Below are 20,360 nucleotides of genomic sequence, written 5' to 3' on the forward strand. Positions count from 1 at the left end.
GAACGCGCTGCCAGTGTTGTCTCAGAGAGTACAAGGCAAGGACCCAGAGCGCATTGTAGGTCCACACCACACCGGATGACTTGCGAAGTAAAAATCGCTCATGAATGAATGGAACAGGATGAAGGAATGAAACGCCAGAAATATGCAATGTCGCATTGAGCGGACGAAGGGAAAAGGCTCGCCTGGACTGATGTGTAAAAAGGGTTGCAGAGGGAGAATGTTCCGAATGTCAAATGGTGTGTCTATACGTCATAGATCACCAGGGTAGGGAAATGGGCTGACAATAGAGATGGTGAGAGAGAGAGAGGGAGGGGAAGGGGAGGAGAGGAGGCCCCTGAGAAAGTTTTCAGAACCGCATTTCTGAGCTAAATCGCAGTGCGCTGCCTCTACCCGGAAGACCACCGTTGTGGCCATTGCCGTTATAGCCAACACCTGGGCTAGTTGGACGACTGCTGGCGGAGATCTTAGGGCTTCGCGGCTGAGTGCTCGTTGAGCGGGTGGATGGTCGGTTTTTGCGGATTTCACGAAGCTCCTCTTCCTTTCTGCGTAGGAGTTCATCACGCGCCGCTAAGGTCAATTCCAGCTCTTTGTTCCGAGCGAGATGGCGAGCAGTGTTGTCCTTGATGTTCAGTTCGCGAAGTTTGAGCTTGTTCTGATCGGCTTTGCGCTTCAAATCCTCGTTTTCGGATGTCAGTAGACGGCTTTCATTGCCTGATTGAGCTGCCGCTGTAGATGCAGTTTGATACTGCTCTCTAGTATATTCAGACCGTTTTGCTTCGTAAGTAGCCTTGCGACTGAGGTCCTCATTTTCCGTAGTTAGGCGACGGATTTCACCGCGTGCTGTCTCCAGTTCAGCAGCGCTGCCACCGCCAGCTTTGATTGTTTCTCTGGTTTCTTCGAGTTCTTGCCTGAGTACTTTCTTTTCTTCTTTCAAAGTGAATACCTCCCGCTCCCGCTTTTCAAGGTTTTGCTCAAGGGTTGTTTTGTACGCAGCCAATGCATCACGCTCTTTGCGAGTCGTGTGGACTTGTTCGGTCCGAGTCTCGAATCGGTGTTGTAGTTTGCCGAATGCCAGCTCCATTTCTTTCGCCTGAGCACGCACTTGAGCTAACTCTGTCTGCAATTGCTCTTTCTCAGTCGCGTGGGCGTGCTTCGTCTGGATGAGAACTTTCTCCAGTGACTCCAAATCGTGATACAATGTTTGGCTTGGAGGTTTGGTTGACTCGGTCCATTGACTGTTATCTTGAGTATCGACTCGTGCGCGCTTTGACGTGTGATCCTCAATTTCATCGTCCTGCCATGGAGTTAGTCAATCTTAATACATAGCCACATGGTAAACTTACTAGTGACCGTTTCTGGGTTTGTGGGAGTGAAGAGCCAGATGAAGGAGTCGACGACTCCAGTTCCTCCTTGGACACAAAAGCCAAAGGCTCAATCGTGGCAAGTGGCCAGCCGGCAACACTATCCAGGAGGTATGTGAGAATCTCTTCGGCGTCCTCATGTACACCCAGCGCATCATCCTGGAGATCACCGACCTCGTCATGAAAACGGGCAGTGTAATGAACAAGCCAACGCAATCGCTCTGGCTCGGGCAAATCCGGCAAACAGCGTTGGATGTGTTCACTGGTGTTCGCAACGAGGAACCAGATAACAGGGAGCAAGTTTCCGTTTCGGGCATAGGTAGTTCGGATGTGCTGCATGGACGGGCTCTTAGGGTTGAAGGAAGCATCGAATGCAAAAATGGCAGATGGTGGCTTGTAAAGTTCGCGCACGCTCTCGCTGGAATGGATACCAAAGCTGAGTGGCCCCCTCGACAAGGATACTTCCAGAGTGCGGCCCATGCCTTCGCGGGGTCTGGTGTATGCAAAGCCTTTCCCTAGCAGATAACGCTCAATAACTGCCTGTTTCTTCTCGTCTTGAACCGCAATGATCAGATGAAGCTCATGCGTTTCCACTGCATCCATGAGATGACCAAGGAAAAGGAACTTGGCACTGGAGTATTCGGCCCAGGATGCCTCTTTCTCAGGGTCTGAATCAGAGTCTTTGAGATGATTTGCAATGTTAAGGTCTGGATGAGTTGAAACGTTGTTCAGCTGCATAACAACCTCCCGCATCTTTTGTTGGAGATGTTCCCGCTAGAAAAGATGTTAGTTGTCGGAATGATATCTCAGACACGATGTTCACTCACCTCAGAAACTGGTATTTGGCTATCAGACTGGAAACCAACGAAGAACCGGCGAATGCTTGTGGCTGCGTCTGCCAACACTCGTTCATAGTCATCCTTCACCCGAGAGTCCATTGGAAGAGTGACAGCAAATTCGGAGGGCCCGAGGAGGACCGATCCTGGCACGATTTCTTCCCTGCCTGTGGCCGTCAATGCACTTGGATGAATAGTTTGCATCGAGGGTTGACCTAGATGACCATGGGCTAGCTCTGACGGTGGCAGTAGAGACGAATGAGCATGATGAACTGCAGTGTGGGAAAACGGGTTCGCCTCAGCTCTGACACTGAGTGGTGCGGTTGTTTCAGGGACCGTCACTGGCATTGATGCCTCGATATCCCCCACCGATGATGGAGTGTCAATACCACTGGCCATTTGAGTTCCCACGGATTGGGGCTCTACGTTCAGTTGGGCCCATGCGTTGCGAATCCTTTCTCTTGGAGTAGACCCTGGTAGATCACCGAGCGGGGGCTTGGTCTCTTTTTCATCCATCGCTTGGCGTGATGACCGTGCAGGAAAAAGGCTAGAAAATGAATGCCTCGGTTGATCAAGAGCTTTTCCACTCAATTTTCGTTGCTGTGAAGGACGGAAGATGGTTTCTGGGATCGTGCCGAAGTATCTTGTTTTTGGGATTTTCGCTTCTGTAGGAAAATAAGCAAGTATGGGCCTTGCTCAGGAGGCGGAATTACCTTCAATCGGACCACGTGATGGGAAAGGCTGGGAGATCAATGTGCTGTAAAGATTGGGAGTGTCAATCGAGATATTGCTTTTCGCAGATGGTGAACGAGTAGGCGTCTCGGCTACTTCGCTAGCTTTGAAACCTTTGTAGGTGCCTGGTGTGTTTCGAATAACTGACACCAAGGTGCTATTATTATTGAATTGCGAGTGCAGAGGCTCTCTGCCAACGGCTTGGGGGAACTCGCAGCAGTCAAAGATCAAAGAATTCAGATCAGAAGTCGGGACACCCTGCACTTGAGTATTTTGCAGCGTATCACCTGCAGCGACTTCTTCACACTCGGCCGGTGGGAGGTTCTCGGGGGGCGGAGAAGCTTCGGATATAGTCTCAAAAGAAGAAGAGCGGTGTCGTGGTCGTGAGTCGTCTGAGGAATAATCAAGGGACGCTCGAGCGGGTGTTGAAGCTCTGATGAGCCGAGCTTCAATGGATTCAAGTATTTCCGGAAGATCGTCCTGCTTTACAAACAATGCCGAGGACGCTGCTGAGCTGAGATCACACTCTTCACTCAGAGGTTTGGCGTCTTCACTCTGAAATTGGCCGGGGTTGTGACTGCGACTGGGGTTGCTGCTGGGGATGCTGCTGTGAACCTCTGGATCTAAGCTGCTATCAGAGGAGATGATAATCGGACCAGCTCTTGAATTGCGGGCTTTCCACTTTTCCCAGATCTCAATAGCAAGCTCGCTGGCGTTCTCTTTGGGTTCCTAGGTGAAAAGGCGTGTGTTAGTCTAAGCTCCGCCCGTAACTCTGTGAGGTTCTTAAAGAGCAGTCGCACAATGCGACTCACCCAAGTTGGCTCGTAAGGACCCTCCCAGTCAATGAGGTAATGTGTATCGGTTTCGCGAAGGATGCTCTTAATAGGCCACTCGTCCTCTGCTTCGCTATTATCGCTGCTGTCACTACTATCAATTGTGATTGTAGGTCCAGCTCCAGGTGAGTCAGCACATCTTCTAGAACTTCCGGTGTTTCGGTTGTTGAGGGTGGGAGGGTGAGCTCGGGACATCATATGCGGGCGACCTGGGTTTGGGAGATGGCATGACGGGGCGATGAAATGTAGATTCAATACTTAGGACAAGCTCCAGTGAGCAACTGTATTGATCCCGGCCACGTACAAATATCAGGAGACATCCAACGTTTCCCGTCGAGGTATGAAAGAGAGTAACCGAACGGCGCGACGGGCGGATGGATAACAGGCGCTTCACGTGATGAGCTTATCGGTAGCCCTACATTGCCAATGTTGAATAGCGACAAGTCTATACTTGCAAGCATAGGAAGGCAAATAAGAGTGGCTTTGATCAAATTCTCTATCAGACTAATTCTATGTTTTATCTCACCTTGAAATTGCTCGAAGTTTGAATGGAGATTGGAAAAGCATTCACTTACTTCCCGAATCCACTTTAGCAACCACCACGTCACTATTCACCGTATACAACTTCGCCAGATCTATACCAAATCTTGTCTATTTCTCTTTCATTCTCACAATCACAACGTAGTCTATGTCTATGTGGAGTTTGTATGCTAATCATAAGCGGGGACCTTGTTCCCGTTTCCACTCTTCAAAGTCGAACCCGATTTCTGCTAGGCTCCTGATCTCGCCTCTCTCAGCTCCCCTCTTCACGAAAGCTCGTCTAATGTCGGGGAAAAGAGCTCGCATCCACCTTTCCCTCTCACCCCACCGAGGACCGAGTTTGCCTTGTCCATCATTTGACAAGCCTGGGCGTAAATTCGCCTTTTTCGCCCAGTCGTGGAGGAAGTTCAGATAATCTGCATCCGCGGGAAAGTGAAGGATATGGAATGCTTTCCCATCCCCTTTCTTGTTGATTTCAGCATCCTCCCATTCTCGCATAGTATTTTTGGGCGGAAGTGTAAGCCGCGCAGACCACACACGAGAGAATACAGCAGCTTGGGCCTCTGCCATGGGGAACGGAATGACCCGTTGCGGAAGAACAGGGAACGCGAGCGTCGGGTGCTCTGTATAAAATAATTGCTGATATATGTTTGTCGTTCGCCATCCGTGGGTGACAACTGGTGGGTTGAGCGAAGACAAGAAAGGGAATGAATAGAAATAACCAGTACAGAAAACAATTGCGTCGATCTGTTCTTCAATGCGGCCGTCTGCAAATTTGATGCCTCGGTTATGTGTTGTCGGGGGAAGAAACTCGACTATCTCTGGGCAAGTGATTTGATTGCCAGCCGAAGATGCAGCCAAATATGATTCGGACTTCTGGGAAACTACCACTTTGCCTTTGCTCACTTCGTTGATTTGGGCACCAATGTCAAGACCTGAAGCAGAGCTGCCGACCACAACAACCTTCTTACCCCGGAAGGTTTCTGGTGAGTCATAGAATTTGGAATGGGAGATAGTCCCAGGGTAAGATGCATCCCACACCTCCATACCTAGGGTACCCGGTAGATAAGGGACGGTGAAATGACCGCTTGCAACCACAACTGCATCATAAGTCCGAGTTATTTCAGCGCCGGTATGAAGATTCTTTGATGTTAAATCCCAGGTGCTCAAGCATGCATCCTTGAGTTTCACATCCAATACCTGGGTCTCGAATTGAATGAGCGATTTGATATCCTTGGCATAATCCTCAAGGTACTGCTTCACCGTCCGGTGTTTGGGGAAGAGCTGGGTCTCCGATGGCCATTCCTGGTCTGAGTAACGCATCAATTCCTTAGGGATATTGGTTTCCAGTAGATCATAAAGCGGAGACACGAAAGTTGCCTCACGCTTTCCCTCGGCCCCATCGATCCATATCGGCTTCTCGAGTGGCTCGTGGGGGGTTAGATGAGGAACAGTAGTTGACATCCCGGTCTTGGATGAACTTGGGTTGTAGTTCCAGGCTCCACCGACTGAGCTTCTTTGCTCAAAAACCTCGATTTGATCGAAGTGTTTCTCCGCGAGCAGGTACCTGGGGCTGTCAGCATGCTATGCTGTGGTACGAGATATCACCCACATACTTGACTGAAGCCAGGCCAGATGGCCCAGCGCCAATAACAGCCACTCGGCGGATGGGATTTGTGAGTGACATTCTTTGTAGAGAGTCACTATTCCGTACGGTTGGAGCAAAAGAGTGTCAAATGCGAGATGGAGGGGAGCGTTGGCGCCATTGTGGAGCTATGTGCTCGCATCTTATCGAGGTACAACAGATCAGAGTATAGGAATGAGGCTATTGTAGCTAGGGATTGGTATGATTCAAGCTCGATAAGCTCAAATAAAGAGTAAATATGACAGGAATTGGAGTAATCCTACGCTTTAAGCCAAAAAAAAAAAAAAAAAGCCTTCATTGATTGAAGCGGTGTAATTCTGTTCCATCAATACAGACCTTACACATAGTGGCGGCCTAGTGATACACCTGTATTACCACAGCACAAAAGCTGAAGCACCCGACTTTCTTTGATCTCAACACTTCCCTCCTTCACCTCTGTCTTTTCCTTGCATTTTTACTTACATCTTTTATTTCGTCCCATATGTTTCTCTCGATGGCTATCCGATGGAGTTGAAGTCGCGCAAAACTGGCGTAATGGACGCGATCGAACAATCTTCACCGAATGCGCTGGCGCATTTGACACAGGTCCCAATCGCCCAGCTTTCTCCAGACCTTGCGCAACCGAGCCAAAAGTTTATTGTCGCAGTTGTAACACTTATCTGGCCATACTCATCCTCAAATAAGTCTCTGAGCCTTTTGTTGGCAGAGCCGGACGCCCGCCTACGACGGCCGAATGGACAAGTGAAGGCCACATTTCATGGACGCGTCGCGCAGAAGATCGCAGAGTCGCATGTCGGAATAAGGGATATCGTTCATCTTTCCTTGGCAAATTCCAAGTTTGTTAGCAATGAAGCTGCCAAGCAAACACCGGGGAGGTCTATCGCGTGGGGTGCACACTTTGAAGATGCTGTGTCTCTCGAGGTAAGTAAGTCTTCTCTTGCTCCGCGTCTTCCAGAACTAACAATGACCCATAAAGGTTCACCGATCCTCCGATCCTCCGTTAACAATCAGCGTTGAGCTACAGCCGACGGTGCCAGATCATGTCCAACTCGCACCTCCGTTAACCCCCGTTCGCCAAACAGCCAAGCATGGATTGGATACAGCACCTGGTTCAGGCTCTTGGGGATCACCAGCATTCATGCGGTCCGCTCGCAACTCCTTTGGAGGGGTTATCGATACCTCGCGTGACCCTTTTGCGGAAGACGATGGCTTTGTGCCCGGGAAAGGAAGGAAACGTCCGCGGTACAGCTTGCAAAGGGAGGATTGGCGTCTGATCGATGAGCCGGAGAGCTCCGTCGAACAAGAACTTCCCGTGGATTGGTGGGAACAGACCTTGGAAAAAGAACTTGACGCGGAGGATGCGGAGGGTCAATCTTCGGACGAACCGATGGCAGATGCTGCTGCTACTCAAGCCAACCTCGAGAATGCACCACCAGAGCCCCTGTCAGTGTTTGCGAAGCCTTCCCTTGAACTTACGGGTAGCATCATTGAGAGACGTGCGGGCGAGTTAAGCAACAATACATCTCATGAATCAGCCGATATCCCCGGGCAAGGACCTCCGTCTTTTCATCTTCCAACCGATACACCACAGATCCGACCTATTCCCTCTCCTGGACTTCCAATCCCCTCGCCACTGGTGTCACATCACGCTAATTCTAGTGGATATTTCACATCATGGTCCGCGTCTGCGCAAACCGAAGCGATTCGTTCTGTTGCTGCGGAAACAACCACCATCACATCACACTCTGAATCCTCTGTTGAGACCCACGAGACCCACGAGACCCATGTCACCGAATCTCTTGAACCACTTGCAATGGGATCGGTCCAGTCAAATGTTGCATCCCTCCAGGAGGAACCCGTTCTTGATGCCGAGTCTCTTCTCCAGGACATTGCGCCACGGTCTACAAGATTAGAAGATCTACCAGATGAACCAGAAGTTGGGATGACCGATCACCGGCCAACCGTCGATGAACCAATTATTGTTCAGGCTGATGTTGAAATTGGAAATGCCGACGAAGTTGAACAGTCAAATGAAGAACAGCCCCCCAAAATTCTGTCCGTAGAAGTTCGTGACCATCAACGGGAGGATGGAGACCTCCGCGACGATGTGCGGTCCGTTCAGCCTGAAGGCGAAGTTGATAATGAGGAAGAGCCCTTATCAGATTCCGAAGTGGAGATTCAGTCAGCTGGCCAACAACATCCGACATCCGCCGCGGATGCGGATACAATCCATGAAAACAAACTCAATGCGAAGACCCCCGAAGACCGCGGAAGTGGAGATGAAGTTGATGGGTCATCTCCAGCTTCAAACGTTCTTCCTCGCTCGCGCAGTCAAAGCTACATCGAAGAAGACGATGAAATGGCTGAAGGAGAAGAACAGTACGAAGAACAATCTGACGATTATGACTCACAATATGACTACGATGATGAGGAGGACCACCATGTACCCCGTTTGGGCACACGACCGGAACAAGAAGAATTTAGCGATGAGGAATCTAACGTCGACAATTCTAGCGAGGATGAATCAGAACAAGAACGGAGCTTCCCCTCCCGCCCGAAGACCCAAGAGGTAATCGTGCTGGACAGTGACAGCGAGGATGAACCTGCTCCTGGTCACCCACCGGTGTCCACTTATCAACTCCATGAGCAAGACGAGCGTTCAGAAAGCCCCGAATCTGGCCAGTCCGCACCACTGTATGCCGATAGAGCGCAGAGCGCGGAGGAATCGTACGGCAGCGATCAAAGCGAAGAAAGCGAAGAAAAGAACGACTATGAATCCGATGACAAAGATGGTAGAGTGCATGACAGCGACAAGGCTGATGAATCACCATTTGATGGATTTTCGCGAGACGAAGATGCCCCGGAACATCACCAGGAAGTGGCATCAGTCAACGCGGAACAGTATGCCGATGCTCCGCTGGCAGAGTTTGAGAACGAAGAGCCAGACGATCAAGACTCTGATTTGATAGCTAGCCTCGAGTCACAGCTTGAAGCAGCTTCAAATCAAGGCTCTGACAAAGAACAGCCTTTTGATGATTATCAAAGCGTACCCGAAGTGCCTGAAGCTATGGACCAGGTACCAGCAGAAAATAATGAGAATATGGCTGATCCTGTCCTACACTCTGACGCCGAAAAGATAGATACCTTCCTCAATGTGGACGGGCCGTCTGATTCGCACGTTTCTCCATCCTTTGAGGATGCAGCCGACTTTGTGTCGGCGCACGAACAAGCCATTGAAACCACTGAGTTTACCAATCTTGACCCTCAAATCGAGCCTGCAGCATCAGGGATTATCACTTCTCTATCCGAGCAACAACTCCCGACCACGGATCCTACTCAAGAATCTGCGTTGCCTAATCAGAGTCGTGTTGAACCTAAGACACCCACGGCTGGTGAACGAGATGAAGCTGTGGGCCTTGACGTATATCTCCCGCATATGCGTGCTGCTGGTTCGCTTCCGCCAGAAATGGATGATGTTCCTGAGCCAGACAACGTACACCACGCCCAGGAAAGTCAGTATGGTCTCGACGGTGCAACAGATTACCCAAGCAAACGCCGATCCTTGGAGGTTGTCATCGACACTGAAGTCGCAGAAACACCGGAAGTGCTCGTGACAGCGCCGCAGCCTACAATTCCCGATCGAAGTGCCTCCGGATTACGCAGCAAGCATTCCTATTTCGCTCCCCTCGCCACGCTCATTGATCACTACAATGCTCTGGTAGACACCATCTCAATTGTCCACGAAGTCTCCCCAGTCGTCAAAGCCAAAACAGGCACAAAGGATTGGTTCATGACCATCCAGTTGACAGACCCCTCCATGGCCGGCACCACTCTCCACGCCCAGATTTTCCGACGCTACAAATCAACCTTCCCATCATTAGTCGAAGGCAACGCCGTTTTGCTCCGTGACTTCAAAGTCCGAAGCTTCAACCACACCGTGATGATCGTCAGTGCGGAAACCAGCGCCTGGGCCGTCTTCGACGGCTCACGCCCAGACGCCCAGATAAATGGACCTCCTGTCGAATATGACTCAGAGGAAAGTGAATACGGGGCACACTTGCGTCGGTGGTATACCGAAATCGGCTCGGCTCGCGTTGCGGATCATCAACTTCAAGCTTCGATCGAGAGGGAAAGCATGGATCGTGAAATGTCGGTTACTTCTCAACCGCTCAGTGAGTCGGGAAGCCCGGATTCTACCCGGAGTTCGCGACGCTCTCGTAGACGACGCAGTGGACGTGTCACTATTCATTCGCTGAGGGATGGTACTCGCTACATTGAGGTTGGGTCTCCGAATAGCAGAGGGACGGATAGCATTCACGAGTTGCGAGATGGTACTGTGTACTCCAACCCATGAAATTGGTTGCTCTGTCATTTCTCATGTTTCATAGGTAGCGGTTTACATGGAACTTGAATGGGTAAGTTATCAATGTGGATAGTGGATAGTGTCAGGACATGCCTCAAAGAGGACGATCAGAAACACAACCAAAATACAAAAAAGTAACCATAATCGACCCAATTCAATGTACACCTCTATTTTCTATGTACCTATGCAACATCTATTAAATCTAAATCTTAGACTGCTTATCAACAGCAAAATACTCGGCACTAACAGCAGCCCGAATCAACTGATTAGCAATAGCAGTAGGAGGCGGCAACCGCAAACCACCCTCCTTATACTCCGGCCCAGCCTGAGCACTCAGGTCACTAGTCCCAATTCTCAAAGCCTCCTCAACCTCCTCAATCTCAAACCACTTCGCATCCTCTAGCTCAGGATCATGCTGCAGAGAGATCGTCTCATGAGCCGGATCACTAACCTGGGCAATAGCGCCAATCATCAAGTTGGCAGGATACGGCCAAGGCTGCGACGAGTGAATAACAACCCGCGACAGCGTCACGCCTGCTTCCTCCCACACTTCTCTCCGCACGGCATCTTCAATTGACTCAGCTGGCTCGATGAAGCCGGCTAGTGTTGAGTACCAGTTTGGTGGGAAGCGCTTCGACCGGCCGAGGAGGATGCGCTTTCCGTCGGCGGAGACGACCGCTACGATGATCGTCGGGTCGGTGCGCGGGAAGGAGAGGTTTGACAGTGTCGTGCGGGTGTTGCAGGCTGGTCTTTCTTCCGTCTTGCCGGTGGCTGCGAGGGCGATGTCTGTTGGTGGGCATGCACGCTTTGTGCCTGCGTTCACGCCTAGTGTGGGGTGTCCGCACGTTCCGCAGAAGGTATTGCGGGTATTCCAGTCCATCAGGGCGCGCGCCTGGGCATAGATAGCGGCTGTTTTCAGCGGGTTAGTTTATGCTTCTCGTTATATGGTCTACATTAGGTCTCGGTGGATTTAGACATACCTTCATCGGCAGAGAAGGACATGACAACCCGCGCCTGGAAGAAAGACAGTCCCTTCGCCTCCATGGCACTAATCACATCCTTCGCTGCAGTCTGCTGTTCTTCCGAGCCCCTGGGCGTCACATCGACTGCAAAATAAGGTGTCCCGGAGTAAATCTTCCATGTAAATCCACCTTCCTTAAGACTCTCGTCCAGACCGAGGAAGATCAAGGTAGGACGCGTCTTGCGCGAATCATAGTTCTTGATCATATCCTCCTCAGAGACATCGAAGATGTCATTCGGCACAAGCTTGCGCACCTCATCATACTTAGCAAAGTGCAGCTGCGCAGGCGACGGAGTTAAAGGCGCAAGGTTGTTCAAGAGGACGAATCGGGCAGACGGGTGCTTCAAGGCCGCGGAGAGGAATGGGTGGTCAGAGCGCAGGAATGATAGACGGTTAATCGGAGAGCCTAGGACATGTTTTAGTATTGCTATTGCACATATATGTGTCGTCCTGGGCAAGTTCCATACTGGAGAAGTAGTTCACTGTCTCTCTTCCGAAGTGGCGGGACAACATGGAATCCGCGAGCGTGTGAGCCGGGGCGGGGATCTGGGGAGTTGTGGTCATTATGCCAGTGCTCAATATCCAGTGCTTGCAGATCAAAAAAAAGGCACAATTTTGTGTGTATTCAGAAGTATTCAGAAGTTGGAAACCGGTCGAACTCGCATTAATCAGCGGCGGAGGGCGGGGAAGCGGAGTTGTGCCGAGGAGTCTTGGCAGATAAGGGACGTCTGTTCCTGTTGATGATAAACTTCACTTGTCTAATATATTCTGTGGAATATCCAAATTAGTCGGCAAAGGGTGTCTGTTCCATAGATTGTTGTACAGCATACGAATGCAATTTTCACGAAAGAAAAGATATTTGAGTAGATACAGAGCTTGTGACTCGAAATAAAAGAAAGTAGTGAATAGAGAAAGCGCCACATAACCGAAAATCCTCGCGAATCCATGCAAGCCAGTTTGGAGTTGAAATTGAAACACCTGAAATGAGAAAGTAAAGCACGCTGGTGAGCAATCGAAACTGATAGTCTCGAGTTTTGGGGTCACTGTGGCCCATATGGACAGTTTTGTCGTTGTACCACGAAGTAGACAGGAGCCAATTTAGTCTTTCCAGAACCAGCCGGTCTTGGATCGACCAGATTCATCAGACTTGTAATCTTCCGGTTGCGGATGAGATACCTCGACAGACGAATCAGTTTCCTCACGACCGTCTGCAAAACGCTTGGTCTTGACAATCTTGCTTTCAACCGAGCCATCGGGAAGTCGAACGCGTTCTGTTCGGGTCATGGTAGAGATGACACGAGACTGTGCTGGTTCTGAAGGCGATCCAATCTTCTCGTTCTCGTTCACGGTCTTGGTCGAAGAGTTTGAAGGCGTTTCAGGAACAGAGTTTCTGTTTCCACCAGAGACAAGCTCCAGCCAGGTCTCATTGCCATCACTGCTTTGCTCATCTTCTACCTTGGGAACACTGCGTCTGTATTTCTCAAGTTCCTCCTGCTGTTGTCGTCGCTCTTCGAGGAGCATGCGCAGGAGAGGGCTTTCAGACGCACCGCGGAAGAATTCACGCTCGCGGTTTTCGATATCATGCAAGAAGCGCTCGTACAGGTCTAGCTCACTTTCAGCAGCTTCTTGGTCGTTCTTCCGTTCCATGGGCTCTTCCTCTTTCTCGGATAGAGACGGATCCTGCTCCGCACGACCAGAGAAAGTGATACCTGACCAAGGCTGACCCTCTGTGCCAGGTACATACTTCCATCGGTCACCCAGGCTCCCGCGCTTCACCAGACCCTGGAGCCAGTCCTTCCCAGTCTCCGGTGCCGCGGAGGCATCACGAGTGAGCATCGACTTTCCGTTTTCAAGCCGAAGTAAATCCTCAAAGGCTTCTCGCCACTGCGGCTCCGAGGAGTCACGATCGGAATCCAAACTCAAAGACGACATAATCGAGGAGAAAATGCCTTTTTCACGGTACGCGCGATATTGTGCTTGGCGTTCTAGGTGGAGAGGCGAGTACGGGCTGAACATAATATAGGCGATCGGCCAGGTCGGTGAATTGGTATCCTCGAACATATCTGGGAGGAAGAAGCCGCGGTTGGGATTCATGAGATGAGACGCAAAGGGGAAGAAGCGATCCTCAAGCCAGAAGCGGTCGAAGAAGGAATCGAGGCCGAAAAAGTCGGATGGTCCGTTGCACCATTTCCTCCATGACTGCGAGTTCCATGGGTCATCATGCTCGAACCAGCGTGATCTAGGATGTGATGTGTTGGCTGGGTTGCGTATGTTGTCATCTCCTCCCGAATAACCATTTCCTCCATCTCGGTCTGTCGAGTAGCCCTTTTCTCCTGTATTATCGCCGGTTCTCTGACGAGAAATCCTGCTTTCGTAGCCGTGATCGTCTGCGAAAATTTCCCAGCGGTTGTTGTGAGGTGGCGTTACCATCGAGGGTAGTCCTGTGATAGATTGAAGCATTGTGGAGACCTGTTCATCAGCGTAGCGCCGGAAGGCGACGAACGGGTTGCTCTCATCCCCGGAGAAGACCCGGTTCGAACTAGACTTATCATCGTTCGGCATATTGAAGTCAAGATAATGAAGCGAAGATGATATGGAGATATGAAAGATGAAGAAAGGAAAAGTGAGAGTCGTTGGGGTGCCCCACTTTACGTGATCCCCAATGTATGTCCAGATTGTGTTTGCTTCATCTTCTTCTCTCTTCTCTCTTCTCCTATCCATCCTCCTATTGTTATCCGTTTGCCTTATCTCATGTCTCTCTTGAGACTGATATACTCACACGGTCAGATCTCCAATTCTACGCTCAAAGCACCTACAATCCCTATCTTGTTGAGCCGCTGGCGTCATGAAGAGACCCACTGCAGCTCCCGGAGTGGAACCACACTGTACTTCAACCTCGGTCAATTTGGCTATAACATGTAACAAAGCATGCTTGTCTCAGCTACAATCTGGAGATTATTCAAAGCAAGGCATTTCAATCACATATGCGCGCGTTCCTGAGGCTCCCAGGCCTCATCAAAGCCAGTGGATCGGACCCACATCCCTCTCTCCCCCTCCTCAACGGTGGAGTCGACAGCTGTTGAGAATTAGGCTAGCGTGACAATGCTAAAAGAGGAGCGACTTACCGATGTTCCCAATTCTCAGCCACATATCCCCATTGATCGGCATCTGATGCTTATTCTCGAACCCTTGGCAGACCCGCTGGCCGTGTGCCACTGCTCGGGCCAGCTTGGCGAGATGTCCGTCGTCTGTGCCATGGGACACGGCGCGTCCGAAGATTTGGGGCCAGTCTTCCTTGATAGGGTATTTGGCTACCTCGTCCAGGAGGAGGTCTGGTGACCCGCGTGAGACATACATCAATAGGTCGATGCGTCCTTTCCATTCCATGAGGCGCAGCTTTGATCGCTGATCCAGGTATGGGAGGTTGATGATCTTAGAGAAGAAGATGGATGAGTTGACACAGTGGATGAAGAAGAAGTCAAGTCTCATTTCTCGGGTCGGACGCTGTGCGGCGCTGGTGTAGTAGACTGACAAGACGAATCAGCAACGGCTCATGAAAGGATACCGATGCACACTTACCGACTGTGTTAATCATATCCACCAGTCTCTCTTCAACCTGATCTTCGGAAACAGTGAACTGAGCAGCATATTTGATCATTTGCTCTGGAGCTCTGGTCATCACACCATCCTTGATCTTATTACTATCAGCCCACTTAACACTTTCAGTGAGAGCCTTGTCCGCCCGACACTCATTCAAAAGCTCGAGCAACGACTTCTTGCCAGTCACACCAACACCAGCAGACATCTTCTCAGCAGGAAGAAAGAAAGCCCGACCAAGCCAGTCATCATGCACAGCCGCCTGAGCCAAACCCTGAGCCACAATGGCAGGCTGATTGAACTCCAATCCAAAGGAGAGATGGATAAACGGGTGAATCAGACCTGAATACGTTAGCCTGTAGTCTAGCATAGCAAAACGGGGTATAGGTATAGAACACGTACCACCAAACAAGCGACACAACATTTTCTCAGCCCTCTCATCCCCAGCAAAAAGATACTCCCTAAGAACATCCCCAACACCCTTCACCCCAATCTCACCCTGGAAAAACGCCAAATAATTAGAATAATTCTTCTCTTTCCCCATACCAGCCTGGAATCCATCCACGTCACGCATAGACTGGACAACACCCTGATCAGCCGGCATCGCAGGTCTCTGATAGCTCTGATTCCGGCTGTAGGCTCCCTTTACCTGCTCAGGGGTTGCACCTAAAGCATAAATACTCAGAAGGAGATGGGGTATATGATCTAAACGACAGTGTCAACAACCACATATCACATTTACAAAAACAACTCAGAAGAGAAGATCAAATAGAAGAACATACTATGAAATCCCTCGTCATTAAAAAAGACATGATGCTTCGCCATATCATCCTGCAAAAGGGAACTCGTAAGTCGCGCCGTATCCTCCCTAACACCAGCGCTAAACACGCCAGAGTCCGTAGCGGGGGAGAGATTAATCCTAGTAGCTGAAGCCGGCTCTGTTTCCGAAGAAGACATCGTGGCACGAGGATAAGCAGCGGAGCTGTATAATCGCGGGGAGAGCTTAAAGGATGACGGTCGAGGGAGTGGAGATGAAAAGCGAGTCTGCGGAGAGGATCGATCGATTGCGAGTATTTGTCTGGTTGTGAAACGGAACCGGGGTAGCATGTCCTTATAGGTACCTAGGTAGATGCAGTCTATGTGTGTAGAGACCAATGGACCGTTTTTAAATGTAATCATCCCGGGTTCGGTTGTTCGGTGCTCCGTTGCTACGTCATGGGTATACAATCCCTGGGCAGCTCTGGGCCTGACGCTTACTAAATTTCTACTGTAACATCTTGGTCTGGATTATTGGATTGAGATCTTGGCTCTAGGGTATATGAGGGTATTCGAGGATATCGAAGGGATCGCAATTTGGGGGTGAAGATATTAGTCAGCTTGTTTGGATCTGGAGCTGGCCCTTCAGCTGTTTGGTGTTAGTAATTGATGCTGGGCTGCCTAATCTTAGACATACTACTGTGCATAGCTGACAGCCAAGGAGTCTAGCTCTTGGACTTGGATATTCCACTAAAATTCCCTTGTTTATTCATCTGGGGTATATCATTCTGGGGAAGGAGAAGTCCAGGGACAGCGCTAGAAAAAAAAACCAAACATAGCAATCGTTTTCGATCAATCCGCGCCCTCTCTCTCCTTCTTCCGACGCTGTCGGTCCCGCTCCATCTTTTTGAACAGCGGATGGTGTCCGGCCTTGTCCTTGAGTGCCTTGTTCCTGCTCTTGTTATACTCAATATAAGCCATGTCATCACCACCAGCCAGACCGCTAAGAGTGGCCGCACTGCGCTTCGCAGTTGCCTTCTTGGCTGGGCCTTTCTTGCCCGTGCGCATCGAGAATAAGTCATCGTTGACCTGTTCGACGTCGGCAGAGGATTCATTTTGCAGCATGACTTCTTGCAGAAGTTCGCGGCGTTCTGATGGCGTTGCGTACGACAATCCTTCGTAGTTGTCGATGCCTTGGAGATGAGTGATAACCTTGAACGCATAGCCTTGGTCAATCAGGAAAGCTTGCCGTTTGGCAGAGTAGACCATCTCATGTGTATCCTTAGACACAAGGGAGTAGAAGAAAGCATTGAAGCCTTCGTCATTTCGACGCTTAGCTCGCAGAATTCGTCCGAGGCGCTGGGCTTCCTGACGACGGGAACCGTAGTGGGACGAAATCTGGATCAGGCAGGTAGCCTCAGGCAAATCGAGCGAGGTATCACCGATCTTGGACAGGAAGATAGTGTTGACCTGCTCGTTGTGCTGGAAGTTCTCCAGAATACGCATACGCTCGTTTTGCGGAGTGCCACCGAAAATGTATGCCTTGTTCAGCTTGAGTGCATATCGCTCCAAAGCATAGACATTGTCGGAGAACACAATGATCTTGTCGCCACGTTTTTCGTGGAAGTCGATCAAGAACTGACAGGCCTGGAACTTGCGAGGGTTCATGATATAAAGCAGGGCTTGCTTCCTAGAGCTCTCCCGCAGATACTCAGAGTAGAACTCCGTGGTCATTGGACACCACACCTCGGCACACTGCACCTTGGCGATGTGACCCTGTGCAGCAAGTTCCATCCAGTTTGCTTCGTAAAGCTTGGGTCCGATCAAGAAGTTCAAATCTTTGATCTTGTCATCCTCACGAAGTAGCGTTGCGGTAAGACCGAGCTTGCTCTGTGCGGCGATTGCAGATGTGACTTTTCGGAACATCGATGCCGGCACGACGTGCACCTCGTCAAGAATCATCATACCCCATTCTCTGGATTGAAGCCAATCCATCATCTTCTGGGCGTCATATGATCGAGCCCGTGTTTGTGACACCATTGAGTAAGTAGACACAATAATACCGGTCGACCGTTTGAATTTCTCCTTGTGATCAGAGGTAAAGATGGCGATGTCACCAGGGTCGATCGTCGTCCATCGCAAGAACTCGTTTCGCCATTGAACTACGGACATGGAACTGGTGCAAAGAACGATGGTACCCTTCTTGATAGTAGCGGCGGCAGTAATACCAACCAAGGTCTTACCGGCACCACAAGGAAGCACAATAATACCGCTCTTCGCTCGTCCGTTACCGAACATCTTACTCAGACTCTTCTCCTGGTAAGAACGAATCCGGGCAGCAGGCTTCAGATCCATATCCAGGTTGGGATTAATGGTATCTCCCTGGAAATCGTACTCTTCCAGAGCAGGGCAACCGATCGATTGGCAGCGGGCTTTGACGACTTCGACTCCAGCAGCGGGGATTTCGAAACTGTAAGTAATAGCTTCTTCGCGATCATCCTCACCAACATCGTCGATGCCGTAATTAACAGCTGCCCCTTCTTCTTCAGTTTCATTCCTGGCAGCCATGGCCTCCTGCTGTGTGGTTTCTCTAACACCAGCCGCGTCCTTGGTTCCGGGAATGACTAGACCGCCCATTTTTGGAGCAGCCCGTTCAATAATGCCTTCGGTATTGTCCAATCTTTGTGGTCCAATCACTTCGTCTTTCAACAAGCGTTGAAGCATTTCAGGATCCGTCGTTTCCACGTAGTAGCGGTTATGCCTCAACACCATCTTGATTTTTCCGTAGGATTTTGTGAACTCGATAATGAAGGTCCGAATGCTTTCAGGTAGTGGTGTTTTCGACAGGCGATCCAAGAACTCGACAATATCCTGTGGTTTGAGACCGACCGAAACCGCTGCGTATAGACTGTGGCCTGTCAAGCGGTATTCGTGTAAATGTGTCGGACGGGAAAGCGGTTCGGCGATTGTAGTGAGGAAATCTTGAGCTTGGGGTGCCAGCGGAGAAAAGCTCTCGAGGGTGATGGTGCCTTTGAGGGGTTCGATCCATAACGGTCGGTTGTAATGATCGAGCTTCAACGGCAGAGAAGAAAGATCTTTGTAGCCAAATCTGGGGTCCGTCTTATCCACTTGTGCCTTCTTGCTGAATGATTGGAGAGAGAACTTGTCGACGACCTCTTTATCGGACAGTTTTAGCGTCCAGGTCACTTCACGTGGGCAGACTGCCACACCATACCTTTCAAGTTGGAGGACTCCGGTGCATCATCTCCGTCCGAATAATCATCATCGCTGGTAATATCCTCGACATCAGGAACGGGCGTGGCGCGTTTCGAGGCCCTGCTAGACTGGCTACCTGAATATAATGAGTCACTATTTCCCCCAAAGATAGACCGGATACTTACCATCGGCCGCCTTCCGCTTGGGGGCCATGTTCGAATATTCGGCGATGTTGATAAAGCAGCAAGAGGGAACTGACTGAATACGTTCTCAGTGTATGAGAGTCCGATGAGGTGGAGCGACGCCCCTCACAAGTAATCTCAGACTAGCATGGGACAAATGATGCTGAGCCGCAGTAACAGGCGGCGTCTGCGCTGGAGGTTTCGGGTCGTAAAGAGCTTCGGGTTGCTGAAAATGAATGGTATAGATGTCGGGAAATAAGGTGGGCAAGGTCAAGAGAGAAGAGTGAAGGGTCTGAGGAGAAGGATGTCGAGAAGAACGCGGATATAAGAAGTTTGAAGAAGTCCGATTGGTAAGAGAGGGCGATTAGGATTTCAGCCTGAGGCCACCAATAGTCGTTGGCCGCTCTGACGACATTCAGTTAGCTCCTCTCTCGACCTCTTCAACTTTCCAACCATTCATCATGAACACGGTAAGAGCTATATATCTATCTTATATGCTCCATTGCTGACTCTATTTTCCATTTAGATCAGATCTACCTGGTGAGAGGAGATTTCTTCGCCCAAAGACAACAGGACCCAATTACTGATGTGGCTTTCGGCTTGAACAGGGTGGGCTGGGGCACTCTTTGTGTCGGTATGTAACCAAAATGATTGGTCTCAGTTAACAGACAGAGGTCATCTGGTACAACACACCTGGAAAAGACTAACCTGTCCCTCCAGCTGGCGGCGGAGCCTACTACTTCGCAAAGCAATCCATCAACGCCGACCGCCAATCCCGATTTGACGCCGAGATCAAGCGCAAGGCCCAGATGAGAGCAATGGAAGATGAACACAAGCGCCAGGCCCTGTCCGCATCCGGGCCTACCCCAGGCAACGACGCCAACCTAAAGCGAGCGAACATGACACGGTTCCAGAATGCCGCCGACGACGTCGCCTCTCCCAGTGCCGAAGCTTCTCATGACCCCGCGCCCACCCGCCATGAACCCTTGACCGAGGCCGACCGTGTCCTAGAGAAGGGCAAATACGAAACGTCGACACCATACCGACCTCCAACTGGGAACCGGTTTAGCTAAGCGGCTGGCCGCATTGTACATTCTGATATCAAACCAAAATAGAGTGGTGGTGTACTTGATAAGGATATACTGAGGTTGGCTTCAACTTCCTGTGCTATGTTTGATTTGTTGCTCAATGCTAGCATGTATATTACTCGAGCTTTGTCATTTCATTAAGGAATGGATTTGCGCAAATTTGGCTATCTGATGACGATCGAGAGATCTA

At 50.3% G+C, this 20,360-nt stretch overlaps 7 protein-coding genes across 7 annotated transcripts; 2 read left to right on the top strand and 5 right to left on the bottom strand.

Moving 5' to 3' along the window:
* Positions 1-346: 346 nt before the first annotated feature.
* On the bottom strand, positions 347-5,989 carry PENARI_c002G02953 (uncharacterized protein; the record flags this gene model as incomplete). The annotated part of the gene is made up of 7 exons (XM_022627336.1): positions 347-1,294; positions 1,344-2,135; positions 2,189-2,862; positions 2,911-3,658; positions 3,742-3,881; positions 4,626-5,869; positions 5,919-5,989. The coding sequence occupies 7 exons, from the start codon at positions 5,987-5,989 to the stop codon at positions 347-349; spliced, it is 4,617 nt and encodes a 1,538-aa protein (XP_022492994.1).
* Positions 5,990-6,481: 492 nt separating this feature from the next.
* Positions 6,482-10,301, top strand: PENARI_c002G08964 (uncharacterized protein; the record flags this gene model as incomplete). Its single annotated transcript, XM_022627768.1, has 2 exons — positions 6,482-6,868; positions 6,924-10,301. The coding sequence occupies 2 exons, from the start codon at positions 6,482-6,484 to the stop codon at positions 10,299-10,301; spliced, it is 3,765 nt and encodes a 1,254-aa protein (XP_022492224.1).
* Positions 10,302-10,512: 211 nt separating this feature from the next.
* Positions 10,513-11,895, bottom strand: PENARI_c002G04013 (NAD(+) diphosphatase; the record flags this gene model as incomplete). Its single annotated transcript, XM_022627414.1, has 3 exons — positions 10,513-11,219; positions 11,291-11,737; positions 11,799-11,895. The coding sequence occupies 3 exons, from the start codon at positions 11,893-11,895 to the stop codon at positions 10,513-10,515; spliced, it is 1,251 nt and encodes a 416-aa protein (XP_022492808.1).
* Positions 11,896-12,429: 534 nt separating this feature from the next.
* PENARI_c002G10359 (uncharacterized protein) lies at positions 12,430-13,893 on the bottom strand (the record flags this gene model as incomplete). The annotated part of the gene is made up of 1 exon (XM_022627847.1): positions 12,430-13,893. The coding sequence occupies one exon, from the start codon at positions 13,891-13,893 to the stop codon at positions 12,430-12,432; it is 1,464 nt and encodes a 487-aa protein (XP_022492223.1).
* Positions 13,894-14,309: 416 nt separating this feature from the next.
* Positions 14,310-15,885, bottom strand: PENARI_c002G05148 (questin oxidase family protein; the record flags this gene model as incomplete). The annotated part of the gene is made up of 5 exons (XM_022627494.1): positions 14,310-14,407; positions 14,457-14,858; positions 14,911-15,270; positions 15,331-15,594; positions 15,711-15,885. The coding sequence occupies 5 exons, from the start codon at positions 15,883-15,885 to the stop codon at positions 14,310-14,312; spliced, it is 1,299 nt and encodes a 432-aa protein (XP_022492241.1).
* Positions 15,886-16,536: 651 nt separating this feature from the next.
* Positions 16,537-19,113, bottom strand: PENARI_c002G12022 (TFIIH/NER complex ATPase/helicase subunit SSL2; the record flags this gene model as incomplete). The annotated part of the gene is made up of 3 exons (XM_022627959.1): positions 16,537-18,860; positions 18,920-19,036; positions 19,086-19,113. The coding sequence occupies 3 exons, from the start codon at positions 19,111-19,113 to the stop codon at positions 16,537-16,539; spliced, it is 2,469 nt and encodes an 822-aa protein (XP_022492524.1).
* Positions 19,114-19,543: 430 nt separating this feature from the next.
* On the top strand, positions 19,544-20,155 carry PENARI_c002G11430 (uncharacterized protein; the record flags this gene model as incomplete). Its single annotated transcript, XM_022627921.1, has 3 exons — positions 19,544-19,552; positions 19,614-19,716; positions 19,803-20,155. The coding sequence occupies 3 exons, from the start codon at positions 19,544-19,546 to the stop codon at positions 20,153-20,155; spliced, it is 465 nt and encodes a 154-aa protein (XP_022492995.1).
* Positions 20,156-20,360: the final 205 nt, after the last annotated feature.

The sequence above is a fragment of the Penicillium arizonense genome, assembly GCF_001773325.1.
Source record: "Penicillium arizonense strain CBS 141311 chromosome Unknown PENARI_contig002, whole genome shotgun sequence".
NCBI classification, from domain to species: domain Eukaryota; kingdom Fungi; phylum Ascomycota; class Eurotiomycetes; order Eurotiales; family Aspergillaceae; genus Penicillium; species Penicillium arizonense.